At 46.4% G+C, this 18,055-nt stretch overlaps 1 protein-coding gene across 1 annotated transcript in view; it reads left to right on the top strand.

Moving 5' to 3' along the window:
- The window catches only part of LOC139409850 (crumbs cell polarity complex component 2a), a 39,477-nt gene extending 21,422 nt beyond the window's left edge, over positions 1-18,055 (top strand). Inside the window, exons 2-13 of the mRNA XM_071155238.1 lie at positions 4,375-5,070; positions 6,213-6,408; positions 7,845-7,984; positions 9,130-9,300; positions 9,455-9,568; positions 10,245-11,213; positions 11,686-12,275; positions 12,678-12,843; positions 13,085-13,955; positions 14,293-14,406; positions 17,054-17,180; positions 17,466-18,055. Coding sequence (XP_071011339.1) covers positions 4,375-5,070; positions 6,213-6,408; positions 7,845-7,984; positions 9,130-9,300; positions 9,455-9,568; positions 10,245-11,213; positions 11,686-12,275; positions 12,678-12,843; positions 13,085-13,955; positions 14,293-14,406; positions 17,054-17,180; positions 17,466-17,687 — 4,376 coding nt within the window. The 3' untranslated portion in view covers positions 17,688-18,055. The remainder of the gene's footprint in view (positions 1-4,374; positions 5,071-6,212; positions 6,409-7,844; positions 7,985-9,129; positions 9,301-9,454; positions 9,569-10,244; positions 11,214-11,685; positions 12,276-12,677; positions 12,844-13,084; positions 13,956-14,292; positions 14,407-17,053; positions 17,181-17,465) is intronic.

Raw genomic sequence — 18,055 nt, 5'->3', positions numbered from 1 at the left:
CTTTTAGACACTGTTCAGCATACTGCCTGCACACACTGAGCTTGCTTGCTATTGAGCTATCTTCTTTTGTAGATGTCTCTCTGCTTCAGATCAAGCCATAAGCTCTGGCTGTTGTGACAGAGCGTTCAACTAGTTGACAAGCTGATCAAGGGATTTCTCTTGGCCTGAAAGTAACTCTCTGACTTTGATTAGATGACCTCACAATGGGAGACTTTATCATGGACTACATCACATTGAGGTTCCATTGTCAAATGAGGTTTGTATTTCAGAAAACATACTATGGATAACCTGTTCCCCTATGTTATGGTGTCTAAGTTATGGATTCCCATACTGCTAGGTTGGGGAACTTTCAATAATCACAGACAGAACTTCGGGAAAAGAACATGCTCCAATCACAGAAAAAAACTCTTTCCAAAGTGATTACATCACCACTCTGATGTTTTTGCAAACAGTCGTGGCTGTGTTTACACAGTCAGCCCAATTCTGCCCAATTCTGATATTTTTTGCCACTAATTGGTCTTTTGACCAATCAGATCAGATCTTTGCCAATAATCAGGCAATTCATCAGAATTCCTCCTTAGTTCTCAGTCCTTGCCAAACAATCTCTGTTAGTATCAGATCCACCCTAACCTAACATATCAAGCATTTCTCTCTTTCTGGTCCTGTCGGTGGAGGTTATTTTCTGCACTGTTCAACCAATCCAGTAAATGTGGAGGAGGAGTTAAGATGGCGTGTCACCTTGTTAACGTCCAAAAGTGGAATTTGCGTCACAGGCTCTCTTTCCATTTCCCCCGAAAACCGGATGCATCTGGTTGTTACCGAACCTGTTGAGGGTGGGGCCACCCTAACTGATACACAGGGTGCACCTAGATATACCTAGACTGATGGACATTTTGGCAAAGCCATCATGGTGACTTAGTTTCAGTAGGGTGAGTCTAAGGCATGGTGGTCATATTCCAAAGTGACTCTTTCCGCTCCATGTGTTTCTGAATAGCTGCCTCTAATACCTTGTTTTCAATACGGTGAAAGAAATTGAATAACTGAATAACAACTGACGGGCACTACCTAACTAACTGACTTTACTTGATTCCTGAAAAAAACTGGAAGAACTTATTCCCATTTCTCTTTTCTTTGGTCAATCACGAGTGTCGCCCTTGCGCTGTGGGTGTTCCCTGAGCGCCTACGTTTGGCTCAGAGGGGTGTGATGAAGAGGTCAGTGGTCGTCGCAGACGGTCGCCGTTTTCACACACGTGGTCAGGGAGTTGATGTCACCTCCAAATGAGGGGCCCTGTGGTCATGGCAGGGAACAGGGCCTGTATTCATAAAGTATCCCAGAGTAGGAGTGCTGATCAGGTCCTCCCTGTCCCATATGATCGAAAAGATGGGCAAAATTGATCCTAGATCAGTGCTCCTACACTAAGATGCCCAGGGCTCTCTCTGTGTCTGATGCTGTCCGTCAATCTGTACCGGTGACAGTGACAGGTCCAGGGGTGTTAAGAGCTTATGTCCAAGGCCATCTGTCAGACACAGCTATAAGACGACCGACGGTGGAAAGCGTTTCCAACCGCGCTCCTAGCCAAACGTTGTCGGATTGGTCTACCTATGTCCCTACATGTCTCTGTCCCAAAGGAAAACCTGGCCAACATCACTAACGCTGTGTGTGAGAGATGAGGTCAATCTCTTGGACCATGTGCCACACCAACAGTGTCTGCAACATTCTTCCTTACCTCCCTCCCTAACTCCCTCCCAACCCCATCCCTCCCTCCCTCCCTCCCTAACCAACCCCATCCCTCCCTCCCTCCCTCCCTAACCAACCCCATCCATCCCTCCCTCCCCCCATCCCTCCCTAACCCCATCCCTCCCTAACCCCATCCGTAACCCCCTCCCTCCCTCCCTCCCTCCCTCCCTCCCTAACCAACCCCATCCCTCCCTCCCTCCCTAACCCCATCCCTCCCTCCCTCCCTCCCTAACCCCATCCCTCCCTCCCTCCCTCCCTCCCTCCCTCCCTAACCAACCCCATCCCTCCCTCCCTCCCTCCCTAACCCCATCCCTCCCTCCCTCCCTCCCCATCCCCCATCCCTCCCTCCCTCTCTCTGTCTACTCCCTTCATCGTTAATATCTTCCGCTCCAATGAGAATTTCGGAACAGAACACTGATCAAAGTGTGGGGGATGGATGTGAGGGTGGATTTGGGATGGTGGGGTGGATGGTGGTGGGAGGTAGTTTGGGATGGTGGGGTGGACGTTAGAGGTGGGGGATGGGGGTCTGTTCAATCTGTGGAATGTGGACTGATTCCACACTGGGCTCACACAATTGGCCGGTGCAGGGAGATAGTGGATGGACAGAAAATCCCCCCTCCTCCTCCCAAAAGCGTCCTGCTCTATTCAGTTCACAGGAGGTTGGTGGCACCTTAATTAGGGAGGACGGGTAGTTGTAAAGGCTGGAGCGGAATTAGTGGAATGTTATCAAATACATCAAACACCAGCCATTATTATGTTCCGTCTTCCCCTCAGCAGCCTCTTGTGGTTCTGCTCCATGTACCTACAGAGGGCACCGGGTCTGGCGAGAGAGGGCTCGAGCACAATACATTCAGTGTTGCAGATTTTTTTTTTACCCCATTTTCTATGAAAAACATAACCGACTCAAACTTTATGACAGTCAAGTTACTCACTGCCATAGTTGAGTTTTGATAGTGATTGTGATCATAAAAGTCTATTTAAACTGTTTGTATCCATGTGGTAATTACATGATCTGTGAAAAAACATCAACGGTCAATGACATGTGCTTCGTAACAAACTGCATGTGTAAATTAACAATTTACTTTGTAGTAAACATGGATTAGAATCAATTGAGTCAGAGCTCCCTGACACACTTCCTGAGAGGAAATGTGAGCGCTGAAGTGTTAAATGAGAGAGAGGTGCTATGGGATCAGGTTGTTCCAAGCTAACGACCTGGAGAAGTTAACCTAGCGTGCTAACTCGTAGTTATCCACCCCATAAACCTCACCTGTCGAGTGGACACTTGATAGTCTGCAGACCATGCATCTGATCTGCATCTATCTGCCCTACCTTCAAGGGTTCGGGGCTGGAATTCCGTCAAGACACTTCTCCGCTCCCTGGAATCCCCTGTATGCCTTTGCCCAGTGCATTGGTCTCTCCTAAAAGGTTCCTCGGGAAACCTTTGTTTTAGCTTTACCATAGCAATTACTAAACAAACAAGGTAAATGTCAGCTAGATGGCACTCTCTCTCTCTAGGCCTACAAGCTACGAGGGAAAATATTTTCAGACTTTGTTGTGGTGATCTAGGGGTGGTCATCATTCCCTTTGGGAGTGACAGGAAAGATTAGGACGTGGGACACCCCAGATGCCCATTGTTAACAATCTGTCAATGAGCACTAAACTAGCTACGCAAAACAAAGCCAACGGAAAAATACTTTGTAGTGCGTGGAGGGTTTCTTAACTTTAGTTTAGCACTGGGCGTCTACTGCGAAAGAGGCCATGAACTCTACAGTTGCTCCAGGACTCTCTCCTACACGATTTGTCCTTTCGAATTAAGGGAGGAGAAGATGAAAGGAAATGTCAGGGTGAATACACATATCAGGATTAGCACAGAGGGACCTACTAACTTTGGCCACGGTTCACTAAATTGGCACTGCTATTTGTCCACCATCTAACCAGGTGGCTAAATGTTAGAGACACTCAAATGCTAAATAGTAATACATTATAAGTGTTTATGAGATGTTGTTGACAAAATGATGGGACTTCAGTTTTTTTGTTTCAAATGATGCTATGTGCTTCTTGATAAAGTACAAACATCTAGCAGAGGAAGCCTTTCGCATTCACTAAGTTTGATTGTGCTCTTTTTTATTGCAGCAGGGGGGTGAGACGTTTTACAGCTGCTGAACAGCCCCAAAGAAACACAACTAAAATACCTCCAACTATGAACTTCTAGCAGAGTAGTGCAGTAGACTATCGATGTGTACAACTTCATAACATTTTTTGCCAATGTTTTTGTGTCAGAACCAATAGCCTACAAATCTGGACCAAAGCTGGTTGTGAATCGGCTTAGAGTGGCACTCAACAAAACAACATTGTGCAAGCACAGGGCTCACACGGTGTAGATATCTGGGAGATATTCAGAGGTGTACCGGCGTCACCCACATAGGATGTTATAGAAATATGGCATAAGTCCATTAACATCATACTAAACAACAACCCACTTTTCCCTCCAAAAATGTAAAGGACTCTTGTGTGAACACACCAAATGTGATGTGATAAATACACAAAGTTGTGATGACTTGTCAGGGCATCTTGACTGTATTAGGGTAAACTGTCTATTTTGCACAACAATAAGCCTCTCCTTTTCTTCTCCTCAGGGATATTCTGCACGGCGACCAGTGACAAGTGTTTGTCTGGGCCCTGCCAGAATGGTGCCACCTGCGTGGACACCATGGACGACTATGCGTGCCTCTGCTCCCCTCGCAACGAGGTCCGCTACATGGGCAAAGACTGCGACGAACTCTACAACGCCTGCTCCTTTGCCCCCTGCTCAGACTGCACCAGCACCCCTGGCACGTCCGAGTACCACTGTGTCTGCCCGGAAGGATTTACTGGGGACAACTGCACTGAGGAAGTGGACGAGTGCCATAGCAACCCTTGCTCTTTTCCTCACACAGAGTGCATGGACCAGGTCAACAGTTACTTCTGCAGATGTCCACCCGGCTACGGAGGAGAGGACTGTGAAGAGCGGGTGGCCGACTGCATCGACGAGCCGTGTCTGAACAATGGGACTTGTATACTGTTACAGGAGGGGTTTGAGTGTCACTGTGCACGGGGGTTTGACGGGGAGCATTGTGAAGAGGATGTGGATGAGTGTGCGTCCCATCCTTGCCAGAACGGCGCTATCTGCATGGACGGCGTGGCCGAGTTTCACTGTTTCTGTGTGCCAGGCTTCCAGGGCTATAATTGCGAGATCGACATCAATGAGTGCGCCTCGCGGCCCTGCGAGAATAATGGGACCTGTATCAACGAGAAGGACCGGTATAAATGCCAGTGCCTCGTAGGGTTTACAGGTTAGTTGTTCCGCCTTTTCAACACTCACTCCTGTGTTTGTACTCAGTCAGTCTCGAATTAAGTGTAATTTTCCAACCATTTTCGTAACCCTGTATCAGCCACAACTCCCTGTCTCTCACCTAACATTTCCTCCAGTGTGAGGGATATCTGATGCTCTGCTTTTTAATGTTTCTGGACATAATGTATCTGCAAGATTTAGGTATCTCATATTAGTACTTCAATCACCATGCCAGAATGTTTTCACATTAAAGCTGACATCATCATTAACAACAGGATGATTTCCTATTAACCAATGAGGGTGTGCGTTCGTGCCACAAAGAACAGTACAAATTGTGCAGAGACAATAATGAGGCTTGGCAGAGATGAATAATTATGATAATCTTGTCTTGTTGTTGTCATCTTACTAACTGCACCTTTAAGTGTACATTTGGTTCTTGATAAACAGAGAACTATAAGCATTTTAAGTACAGAGAGTAAGATGTTGGATTCAGGTCTCTAGTCTTATCTTCAGCTTGGCCCCTGTGGATATTGGCCCCTGTGGATATTGGCCCCTGTGGATATTGGCCCCTGTGGATATTGGCCCCTGTAGATAGGTCTCCCGTTGAGTGAGAGAAAACACTCCACAACTTGTACACTTCATTTCATACACTCCTTTCTTTTCTCAGCAGGTCTGGTCTGTGTCTCAGGGCTTCATGCTTATCTCTAATGGGGTGGGAAGAGTCAGCACTAATGCATTCCTTTGTCAGCATATCAGTGACGATGGAGATTTTCAAGGAAAGGGTTGAGACGGGCAACTGAGGCATTTTTACATTATCACTTGAGCTATCTAGAGGCATCAACAAGCAGATTCCATGCTACTGACTATTTATAGCTAGAGAAGCAAACACCAGAGTACAAATATGATTATCTTGCATTTACAATTTACAATTGATTTAGCTTGTGTTTCTTTCAGTATTGTCATAAGAGCAGAGAGGATCTACGGACAAGTTGACTTGATGTAGATGAGATGCAATGGTGCAGTCTGTGGAAGATATGTCCCCCTCCTAGTACATGATGTACAGTTCCTCACTGACTCCCACTCGGAGATGGTTTGTTTCTCATTCATCACATTCTCAGATAATTTTACCTCTACCTCTCACAGGAGTGAATTGTGAGGTGGAGATAGATGAGTGCGAGTCCAACCCGTGCCGCAACGGAGCCACCTGCCATGACCTCCTTGGTCTGTACTCCTGTGAGTGTCTGCCTGGGTTCGAGGGCACAGACTGCGAAGTGGACATTGACGAGTGTGCCAGCGATCCCTGCCTAAATGGGGCCATCTGTCAGGACAAGGTGGACAGGTAACTGCCCAAGGCTTTTAGGATTGCCCCACCAGACAGACACAAATCCTGTCCTTAAATTACTTTGGGGCCTGACTTCCGTTTTGGTGAGCTTAAGCCCCTCACATTGAGACAGGACATTATTTGTATTTATTAAGGATCCCCATTAGTTCCTGCCAAGGCAGCAGCTATTCTTCCTGGGGTCCTTCAACACTAAGGCAGTTATATACAAGTTATAATATTACAAGACATCACATTCCATAACACTTTTCACAACACATTAAGTGTCTGCCCTTAGGCCACAACTCTACTACCACATATTATCTACAATACAAAATCCATGTGTACATGTGTATGTGTGTGTGTAGAGTGTGTCTTACCATGTGTATGTGTGTGTGTGTCTTACCATGTGTATGTGTGTGTAGAGTGTGTCTTACCATGTGTATGTGTGTGTAGAGTGTGTCTTACCATGTGTATGTGTGTGTAGAGTGTGTCTTACCATGTGTATGTGTGTGTAGTGTGTCTTACCATGTGTGTAGTGTGTCTTACCATGTGTATGTGTGTGTGTAGAGTGTGTCTTACCATGTGTATGTGTGTCTGTAGTGTGTCTTACCATGTGTATGTGTGTGTAGTGTGTCTTACCATGTGTGTAGTGTGTCTTACCATGTGTATGTGTGTGTAGTGTCTTACCATGTGTATGTGTGTGTAGTGTGTCTTACCATGTGTATGTGTGTAGTGTGTCTTACCATGTGTGTGTGTGTAGTGTGTCTTACCATGTGTATGTTTGTGTGTAGAGTGTGTCTTACCATGTGTATGTGTGTAGAGTGTGTCTTACCATGTGTATGTGTGTGTAGTGTCTTATCATGTGTATGTGTGTGTGTAGTGTGTCTTACCATGTGTGTGTGTGTATGTGTGTGTAGTGTGTCTTACCATGTGCATGTGTGTGTAGAGTGTCTTACCATGTGTATGTGTGTGTAGAGTGTGTCTTACCATGTGTATGTGTGTGTAGAGTGTGTCTTACCATGTGTATGTGTGTGTGTGTGTGTGTAGAGTGTGTCTTACCATGTGTATGTGTGTAGAGTGTGTCTTACCATGTGTATGTGTGTGTAGTGTCTTATCATGTGTATGTGTGTGTGTAGTGTGTCTTACCATGTGTATGTGGTGTAGTGTGTCTTACCATGTGCATGTGTGTGTAGAGTGTCTTACCATGTGTATGTGTGTGTAGAGTGTGTCTTACCATGTGTATGTGTGTGTAGTGTGTCTTACCATGTGTATGTGTGTGTAGAGTGTGTCTTACCATGTGTATGTGTGTAGAGTGTGTCTTACCATGTGTATGTGTGTGAGCTTTATCTCAATCATCCATCTGTTACATTTTTGCATTAATCTGTATTCGGCCTATTTGCTTTGTTGAATGTCAATGTAGCGATTGCAAATGACCCAGACTTCCTTTCCTACAGCTATGAGTGTGACTGTGAGGACACAGGATTCCTGGGTGACCACTGTGAGGAGGACATCCCTGAGTGTGCGTCTGACCCGTGTCAGCACGGCGCCACCTGCCTGGAGGGAGTCAAAGAGTATACCTGTCTCTGCTGGCCTGGTATGTGCACCTTACCATTACCCACCACATTTGCAGAAATGTTGTCAAACAGGGTTAAAAAGACAAAGACTAAACTGATATGGTGCTGCGGTTGTCCATGTCTGGAGTAGGTACAGTTGTTCATATCTGGAGTAGGTACAGTTGTCCATGTCTGGAGTAGGTACAGTTGTCCATGTCTGGAGTAGGTACAGCTGTCCACGCCTGGAGTAGGTACAGTTGTTCATGTCTGGAGTAGGTACAGTTGTCCATGTCTGGAGTAGGTACAGTTGTTCATGTCTGGAGTAGGTACAGTTGTCCATGTCTGGAGTAGGTACAGCTGTCCACGTCTGGAGTAGGTACAGTTGTTCATGTCTGGAGTAGGTACAGTTGTTCATATCTGGAGTAGGTACAGTTGTCCATGTCTGGAGTAGGTACAGTTGTTCATATCTGGAGTAGGTACAGTTGTTCATATCTGGAGTAGGTACAGTTGTCCATGTCTGGAGTAGGTACAGCTGTCCACGTCTGGAGTAGGTACAGTTGTTCATGTCTGGAGTAGGTACAGTTGTCCATGTCTGGAGTAGGTACAGTTGTTCATGTCTGGAGTAGGTACAGTTGTCCATGTCTGGAGTAGGTACAGTAGGTACAGCTGTCCACATCTGGAGTAGGTACAGTCTGGAGTAGGTACAGTTGTTCATGTCTGGAGTAGGTACAGTTGTACAGTTGTTCATGTCTGGAGTAGGTACAGTTGTTCATGTCTGGAGTAGGTACAGTTGTCCATGTCTGGAGTAGGTACAGTTGTACAGTTGTTCATGTCTGGAGTAGGTACAGTTGTCCATGTCTGGAGTAGGTACAGTTGTCCATGTCTGGAGTAGGTACAGTTGTCCATGTCTGGAGTAGGTACAGTTGTCCATGTCTGGAGTAGGTACAGTTGTTCATGTCTGGAGTAGGTACAGTTGTCCATGTCTGGAGTAGGTACAGTTGTCCATGTCTGGAGTAGGTACAGCTGTTCATGTCTGGAGTAGGTGCAGTTGTTCATGCTGTCAGACGACTGTAGAGTGAAAGAGGGGGGTGTCATAATGGCCTAATAGTAGTGCAGTTTGTTTAGGCTTTGAGTGAACAGTACTACAGTACTATACAGTGTATTTCCATGTCATTGGTTATCCTAGGTTATGAGGGGGAGAACTGTGAGATGGACATTGATGAGTGTGCTGAGCAGCCATGTGAAAACGACGGCGAGTGTTTCGAGCGTTCCGACACATCCCACTGGGAGATGGACTGGGAGTTCAGGTTCGCCGACGCTGCCGGATACCTGTGCCAATGTCAACCCGGGTTCGCAGGTGAGACGCAGTCCAATGAAAGGAGAGGGGTTTTTGCTAACATTGAACGTTGCACAGGAGCAAATTTAAGGTTGGTTACTTTTTTAAATTGTTTTGGCCATTTCACACAGACAGAGAATAAGGTTGTTGGTGTTGTTTCTTTGTCTCTTTCCAGGAGAGAACTGTTCCGTGAACGTTGATGAGTGTGAGTCTGAACCCTGCCAGAATAGAGGCTCTTGTGAGGATCAGGTGAATGGCTACACCTGTTTATGTCCGGAAGGATTTATAGGTAAGGTTTTCAAAAACTCTGTATACTTATGTACATCATTACGGCAGGACAGTATTATCGACACTGACTGTACAAAACATTAGGAACACCTGCTCTTTCCATGACACAGCTTTCTCCTGGACTCACCTGGTCAGTCTATGATCCCTTATTTGATGTCACTTGTTAAATCCACTTCAGTCAGTGTAGATAAAGGGGAGGAGACAGGTTAAAGAAGGATTTTAAAACCTTGAGACAATTCAGAAATGGATTGTGTATGTGTAACATTCAGAGGGTGAATGAGCAAGACAAAAGATTTAACTGCCTTTGAACGGGGTATGTTACTAGGTGCCAGGCGCACCTTTTTTGTGAAGAACTGTAACGCTACTGGGTTTTCTCACGCTCAACAGTTTCCAATTGTCCACCACCCAAAGGACACAACTGTGGGAAGCATTGGAGTCAACATGGGCCAACATACCTGTGAAATGCTTTCGACACCATCCATGCCCAACGAATTGAGGCTGATCTGAGGGCAAAAGAGGGGGACTCAATATTAGGAAGGTGTTCATAATGTTTTGTACACTCAGTGTATATCCTTGTGCTGTTTTTATCATATCAGAAGAATGGACTGATCTGTAGATTCAATTCTAGGTAGATCGATCTTCAAAAGTCTGACTGAAATAGTGCATTGCATTTTCAGGGGAAATTTGCGAAATCAACATTGATGAGTGCGAGAGCCAGCCATGTCTGAATGGTGCATGGTGCGAGGACGGCGTGGCCAGCTACACCTGCCACTGTCCTGAGGCTGAGCCTGACAAGCTGCCCTGGGGTGGCCACCACTGCGGCATCCAGCTCCTGGGCTGCGTGGATCAAGAATGCCAGAATGGCGCCACCTGCCACCCGTGGCTGGAAGAGGAAGAGCATGGCCACACCTGCCTCTGCCCCCACGGCTTCTACGGTGAGCTCTGCTCCACACCCACCACCTTCTCATTCTCCAGTCCGGGCTTCGTCCTTATCATGGTCACCCTGGAAGTGGAAGAGAGGAGGAGACGGAGGCATGCCGAGCACCACCACCACGGGAAGGGAGTCCGGCTACGCTTTCGCACCACCTTGCCCGACATGGTGCTCTTCTACCGTGGCGATGCTGACAGCCACCTCCTGCTGGAGATTGTGGGTGGAGGTCTTCGCGCCAAGGCCTTCTCGGAGGATGCCGAGCTGGAGGTTGCATTCTCTGGGCTGGTCAGCGACGGAGACTGGCACGACGCTGACGTGTACGTGAACGAAGAGGAAGGGCTGGTTTTTAACCTGAAAGGTCCAGGATGCGACAGCGAAGGGTGCACGGTGAAGGATGGTGGTCCCAACGGGCCACACTTCGTTCCCTCTGAGGCGTTCGGTCACGTCTACGTGGGCGGTGCCCCCAGAGAGTTGCTGGAGCACACGAAGAGTGGCCACGGGTTTGTGGGGTGTGTGGAGGACCTGCTGATCGACTTCAAGGACATCCTGCCCCAGAACCTTCCAGAGGAGCAGGCCAATGAGATGGAGCTAGGCTGTAGCAAGACAGAGTGGTGCGAACCTGACCCCTGCTCCGGTCAAGGCCACTGTGTGGACCTGTGGATCAGCCACCGCTGCGACTGCTACCGGCCCTACCACGGTCACAGCTGCGCCGATGGTAAGCAACATTTACCTTCCAACAATGTATCTGATAATACAGTCTTCTGAGAAAGACATACATTTAGAACATTCCATCCAGACCATTTTCTAATTAACCTCATTTGCAATTCCAAGAGCACTAGCTCACTTCATCAAAGTACTTTTCTAAGATATTTGTCTTCACTTTTTGATTAGTAATTTGCCCTAAGGTTTGGTTACAATTTATTTGGATTGCCCGGATAGTCCAACGGTAGATGCTTTACAGATGGTCATACTATCAACAAACTATCTGTTGACAACCAACTGCTTGCTAAGGTTAAGGTAAGGATTAGGATATGGATTTAGGGCTAGGGTTAGTAGATAGTTACTTCAAATGTTACTGACTATCCAAATAAAGTGTTACCTAATGTCTTTCTATGGCCAGGCCAGGTACACATGGTTTATTCCTCTGGTTTAAGTTTGTATTTATTTCCTTGTATCTGTTCTGACAGAGTTCCCCTCCTGGACATACAGTCATGAGGAAACTGTGAGCTACAGTGCCTATGACATTGGCACTGATCACGGTGCCAACTTCAGCGTCTCCTTCTTCCTGCGGTCTCTGAAGCCCGATGGCCTGCTCTTCCAGCTGAGGCGACCCGGAGATGACGGAGAAGAGGGCGAGGCCTACTTTAATGTTTTCCTGGGCATGGGGAGAGTCCTGGTCAGCTCCGTCCCCGAAAGCCACCCACTGACGGCACCCATCGTCGTGACCACCGGCAAGAAGCAACTTCTACACGTCGAGGTCCAGTATGGACGGGTGTTCTTCCAGCACGCCGGCCTGCGCTACGGAATAGGTGAGGTTCCCGAGGTGGAGGTGCACAGTGGGGACCTGGCCTACGTAGGGGGTCTCCCCAGGGAGGGCGAAAACTCTGAGGCCTGGGGGGGACACTTCAAGGGCTGCCTGCAGGACCTGCGTCTGGACGGAGCGCATCTGGACGTGGATGCATGGAACAGCACACTAAATAACTCAGAGGGAGAGATCTACTTCCCCGCCGATGCTGAGAATGTAGAGCCGGGCTGTATTAGCGACAACACCTGCCAGGTAAGACTGACTACACTCATACCAGGACTACACTCATACCAGGACCCCTATTGTAATAATGTGTAATATTATTGTATTAACCAGAAGCGGGCCATGGTATAAGACAACTGACACATTACTATTATTTATTGAACTGTTGGTTAAGGGCTTGTAAGTAAGCATTTCACGGTAAGGTATACCTGTTGTATTCTGCGCATGTGACAAATACAATTTGATTTTATCAACAGAGGGAAGTACTACAGACATGAGGGGTATTATGTAAATGTGACATGTCAACTGTATCAAAATTCCGATTATCTCGAAATAGAAGGACATCGTCAGTAATGAATGAGGACAACTAAGTGACTTGTGACTAGACGAAAATTGACTAAAATGCTGTTTAAATGTTATTTTGGTCTGAAGCCGGAGCCATGCCAGAACGGAGGAGACTGCACCATCACGTGGAATGGCTTTGCATGTTCTTGTCCTGTGGCTTTCACTGGGAAGACCTGCGAGACGCGCGTGTGGTGTGTCAGTGACCCGTGTGTCAATGGTGGACATTGTGTGGACCTGACTGATGGATATGAGTGTGAGGAAATATTAAACTAATTCTCAGCTTGAAGAAAATCACTCAAGTCTTGCAAAACTACTTAGTGTTTCTTCCCCATTGCTTTCTTTCAAAAGCATTTTCATTTTAATTGACTTTAGTGTATAGCTGTCATTGCATGAATGAGAGAAATCCCCCACACACAAAATGCATACTAGATAGCTTTAATAAAACAAAAAGGTGGTGTTTTCATCTGAAGTCTTACCCACTTGTTAACCCTCAGGTGTGACCAACGCTACCTTCGAGAACAACCCGGTGCAGTACAGTGCAGAGGGTTCCTTGGGCTCGTCTCTGACCCACGTGTACCTGGAGCTCCGTACCCGCTCAGAGAACGCTGTGCTGCTCCGTGCCTCCCACGGGGCCGAGCTCCTACTGGTGGGACTGCTGGACTCCTCTATCCGTGTCGAGATCCACGGTGGAAACAGTGTGGAGGTGCTGACCTTCTCCGGTGTGCGACACGTGGCCGATGGTGGTTGGCACCGGGTGAGCATTTCCATGGCTGACCCGGATAGCGAGGCGTCACACTGGGTTATCACCGTGGATGGCATCACTGACGCCAGCAGCACCCCAGAGGAGGCAGGTGCCCTGCACTTCCTCAACGAGGAAGGGGCGGAGGTCGCTATCGCCGAGAGCTTCACAGGCTGCCTGGGCGCCGTAAGAGTCAGTGGGGTCTATCTACCATTTGTGGATGACCTACACCCGCCACAGCCTGCCCACTTCCACAGAACGAGCGACGAGGAGATTCGTATGGGCTGTACGAGTGCGGATGTATGCCATTCGGACCCCTGTCAGAACGGCGCCATGTGCAAGGATCTCTTTAACAAGTTTGACTGTGTTTGCAAGCCAGGTTGGGAGGGAGAAAATTGCGAGGTGGACACGGACGAGTGTGCGTCTGGGCCCTGCGTCCACGGCACCTGCATGGATGAGTTGGCAGGTTTCGAGTGCGTGTGCAACCCGGGGTTTGGGGGCGTTTCTTGCGATGAGGACCTGAATGAGTGTGAGGAACATGGGTGTGAGAACGGGGGCTCCTGCATGGACCGGGTGAACAGCTACACCTGCGAGTGCACAGACGACTACACTGGCCCACTCTGCCAGTGAGTAGACTTTCTGTTAACGCCAACCAATTAGTGTCACAGTAAGTGACAGGGATCATTGTCATGTGAAACAACAGATTCTCACATTATTTTTTTATTTAGCTAGCACATGTGTTTTACACAAGGTTTATATGGAGTTTCTCAAACTATCAGATCAAATACAGAATACCTTGTGGAAATATATTAAAGTGACAAAGGGATATTCTAAATATAAGTTGCACGATTATATACTTTTGAAATGTATTTATACACCTATTTATGGAAATTGGATAGTTTTGAAGATAAAACAGGCTTTGAGTCGCCATTGTGAAGGTGTAATTCTGTACATCACCCACAGGTGGACTTATCCCCCACTGACATGCGAAGAGGATGTTCAGTGTGAAAACGGGATCTGCCATGACGGACTGTGGGGGGCCAATTGTACCTGTGTGCCCGGTTTTGCAGGGGAGAGGTAAGTTCCCAAACTCCTTTCAATAGTGTGGGACAAAAATGGTTGACATGCACAAAATAATACAGCTGTTAACAAATCAGGCAATCCAGGGTACCACCCCAAACTGCTTGGATGATAGGGATGGATACCAGAATATATACACTACCGTTCAAAAGTTTGGGGTCACTTAGAATTTTTTTTTTTTAAAGAAAAGCACATTTTTGGTCCATCAAAATAACATAAAATTGATCAGAAATACAGTGTAGACATTGTTAATGTTGTAAATGGCAGATTTTTTATGGAATATCTCCATAGGCATACAGAGGTCCATTATCAGCAACCATCACTCCTGTGTTCCAATGGCACGTTGTGTTAACTAATCCAAGTTTATAATTTTAAAAGGCTAATTGAACATTAGAAACCCTTTTGCAATTATGTTAGCACAGCTGAAAACTGTTGTGGAGATTAAAGAAGCAATAAAACTGGCCTTCTGTAGACTAGTTGAGTATCTGGAGCCATTAGCATTTGTGGGTTCGATTACAGGTTCAAAATGGCCAGAAACAAAGAGCTTTCTTCTGAAACTCATCAGTCTATTCTTGTTCTGAGAAATTAAGGCTATTCCATACGAGAAATTGCCAAGAAACTGAAGATCTCTTACAACCCTGTGTACTACTCCCTTCACAGAACAGCTCAAACTGGCTCTAACCAGAAAAGAAAGAGTGGGAGGCCCTGTGCACAACTGAGCAAGAGGACAAGTACATTAGATTGTCTAGTTTGAGAAACAGACGCCTCACAAGTCCTCAATTGGCAGCTTCATTAAATAGTACCCGCAAAACACCAGTCTCAACGTCAACAGTGAAGAGGCGACTCCGGGATACTGGCATTCTAAGCAGAGTTCCTCTGTCAGTGTCTGCGTTCTTTTGCCCATCTTAATCTTCTCTTTTTATTGGCCAGTCTGAGATATGGCTTTTTCTGTGCAACTCCCGGAGACACTAATGTACTTGTCCTCTTGCTCAGTTGTGCACCGGGGCCACCCACTCTGTCTATTCTGGTTAGAGCCCATTTGCGCTGTTCTGTGAAGGGAGTAGTACACAGCGCTGTACGAGATCTTCAGTTTCTTGGCAATTTTTTGCATGGAATAGCCTTCATTTCTCAGAACTTGAATAGACTGACGAGTTTCAGAACAAAGTTCTTTGTTTCTGGCCATTTTGAGCCTGTCAAATCAAAATATATTTTACATTTAAGATTCTTCAATGTAGCCACTCTTTCCCTTGATGACCACTTTGCACACTCTTGGCATTCTTTCAACCAGCTTCATGAGGTAGTCACGTGGAATGCATTTCAATTAACAAGTGTGCCTTGTTAAAAGTTAATTTGTGGAATTTCTTTCCTTCTTCATGCGTTTGAGCCAATCAGTTGTATTGTGACATGGTAGGTGTGGTATACAGAATATAACCCTATTTGGTAAAAGACCAAGCCCATATTATGGCAAGAACAGCTCAAATAAGCAAAGAGAAACGACAGTCCATCAGTACTTCGATCCAGAACATTTCAAGTTTCTTCAAGTTCAGTCGCAAAAAGTATCAAGCGCTATGATGAAACTGGCTCTCACGAGGACCGCCACAAGAAAGACAGATCCACAGTTACCTCTGCTGCAGAGGATAAGTTCATTAGAGTTAACTGCACCTCAGATTGCACCCCAAATAAATGCTTCACAGAGTTCAAGTAACAGACACATCTCAAAATTAACTGTTCAGAGGAGACTGTATGAATCAGGCCTTCAAGGTTGAATTGTTGCAAAAGAAACCCCTTAAGACTTGCTTGGGCCAAAAAACACGAGCAATGGACATTAGACCGGTGGAAATCTGTCCTTTGGTCTGATGAGTCCAAATGTGAGATTTTTGGTTCCAACCACCGTGTCTTTGTGAGATGCAGAGTAGATGAACAGATGATCTCCGCATGTGTGGTTCCCACCGTGAAGCATGTAGGATGAGGTGTGGTGGAGCTTTGGTAGTGACACTGTCACTGATTTATTTAGAATTCAAAGCACACTTAACCAGCATGGCTACCGCAGCATTCTGCAGCAATACGCCATCCCATCTAGTTTGCGCTTAGTGGGACTATCACTTGTCTTCAACAGGAAAATGACCGAACACACCTCCAGGTGGTGTAAGGCCTATTTGACCAAGAAGGAGAGAAATAGAGTGCTGCATCAGATGACCTGGCCTCCACAATCACCCGACCTCAACCCAATTCAGATGGTTTGGGATGAGTTGGACCACAGAGTGAAGGAAAAGCAGCCAACAAGTGCTCAGCGTATGTGGGAACTCCTTCAAGACTGTTGAAAAAGCATTCCAGGTAAAGCTGGTTGAGAGAATGCCAAGAGTGTGCAAAGCTGTCATCAAGGCAAAGGGTGGCTACTTTGAAGAATCTCAGATATAAAATATATTTTGATTTGTTTAACACTTTTTTGGTTACTACGTGATTCCATGTGTTATTTCATAGTTTTGATGTCTTCACTATTATTCTACAATGTAGAAAATAGTACAAATAAAGAAAAATTATTGAATGAGTAGGTGTGTCCAAACTTTTGACTGGTACTGTATATCTCACATGATGCTTGCTCTGGTCTAGACTTTAAATATCCTTACTGTGTTATTCTCCTCAGGTGTGAAACGGAGATAGATGAGTGTGAGTCGAACCCCTGTCAGAATGGTGGCTCGTGTATTGATCGAGTCAACAGGTTTTGGTGTGTTTGCCTGCCTGGCTACAGCGGTCTGTTCTGCGATACAAGCGTAAGAAACTCTTGACTTCTTCATTCTCCTTCTCCTCAAAGTAATTTTGCATTCATCATCTATAATAAATGATTTAATGATTAGTAAGCATTTATAAGTATTTAATCTTTACAATGCATGAGCCTTAATAACATTTATAAATGTTTTATGGTATTTATAATGGTTTATTCTTTAAAATTATTATGACGTGTAATAAAAATGTTTTGCATTAAGTCATTTTAGAATTAGCCATAGTAATTTACTCATCACTGACGTTCCTCCCTTGGTTGTTTTCCCGCCTTGCAGAAACAGCCCCAGAAAGAGAGGGTGCCGTGGCTGGTGATAGCCATCCCCCTGGTGTGCCTCTGTGTCCTGCTGGCTGTCATTGGCATCACCTTCATGGTGCTCACCGCCCGCAAGAAACGCCAGTCAGAGGGCGCCTACAGCCCCAGCACTCAGGAGGTGGCCGGGGCGCGTCTGGAGATGGACAGCATGCTCAAGGTTCCCCCAGAGGAGCGGCTCATCTGATCGAGTCATAAAAGCTGATCCGAGAACTGTGCTCGGAACATGTTGCTATGCAGCGTAACATAAAAAGCTACAAAAGCAGATCTGAGAGCACCGCACTGCTGGCAGGTGCGCGAGACTCACTTGAGACAATAGACTCTGTATAGTCAGTCTAGCTGGCTGGAAGGAGATACAGGGGGAGAAGAGAATATCTGCTGCCCCCTGCTGGACGGATGGACATGTTACTGACCCAGTGGTGCCGTGTAATTGTGTTTTGATGGACTGATCTAATGTGTGAGTGGTTTTGAGGATCTTGGGGAGGGAGTGGAGGTTAAAGGAGTGAGGGTTGGCAGAGAACTGACAGTTGGAGGAGTGGGGGTGGGCAGTGGTTG

This window comes from Oncorhynchus clarkii, chromosome 5 (genome assembly GCF_045791955.1).
Source record: "Oncorhynchus clarkii lewisi isolate Uvic-CL-2024 chromosome 5, UVic_Ocla_1.0, whole genome shotgun sequence".
NCBI lineage: Eukaryota > Metazoa > Chordata > Actinopteri > Salmoniformes > Salmonidae > Oncorhynchus > Oncorhynchus clarkii.
This window is presented reverse-complemented; position numbering and strand designations above follow the sequence as displayed.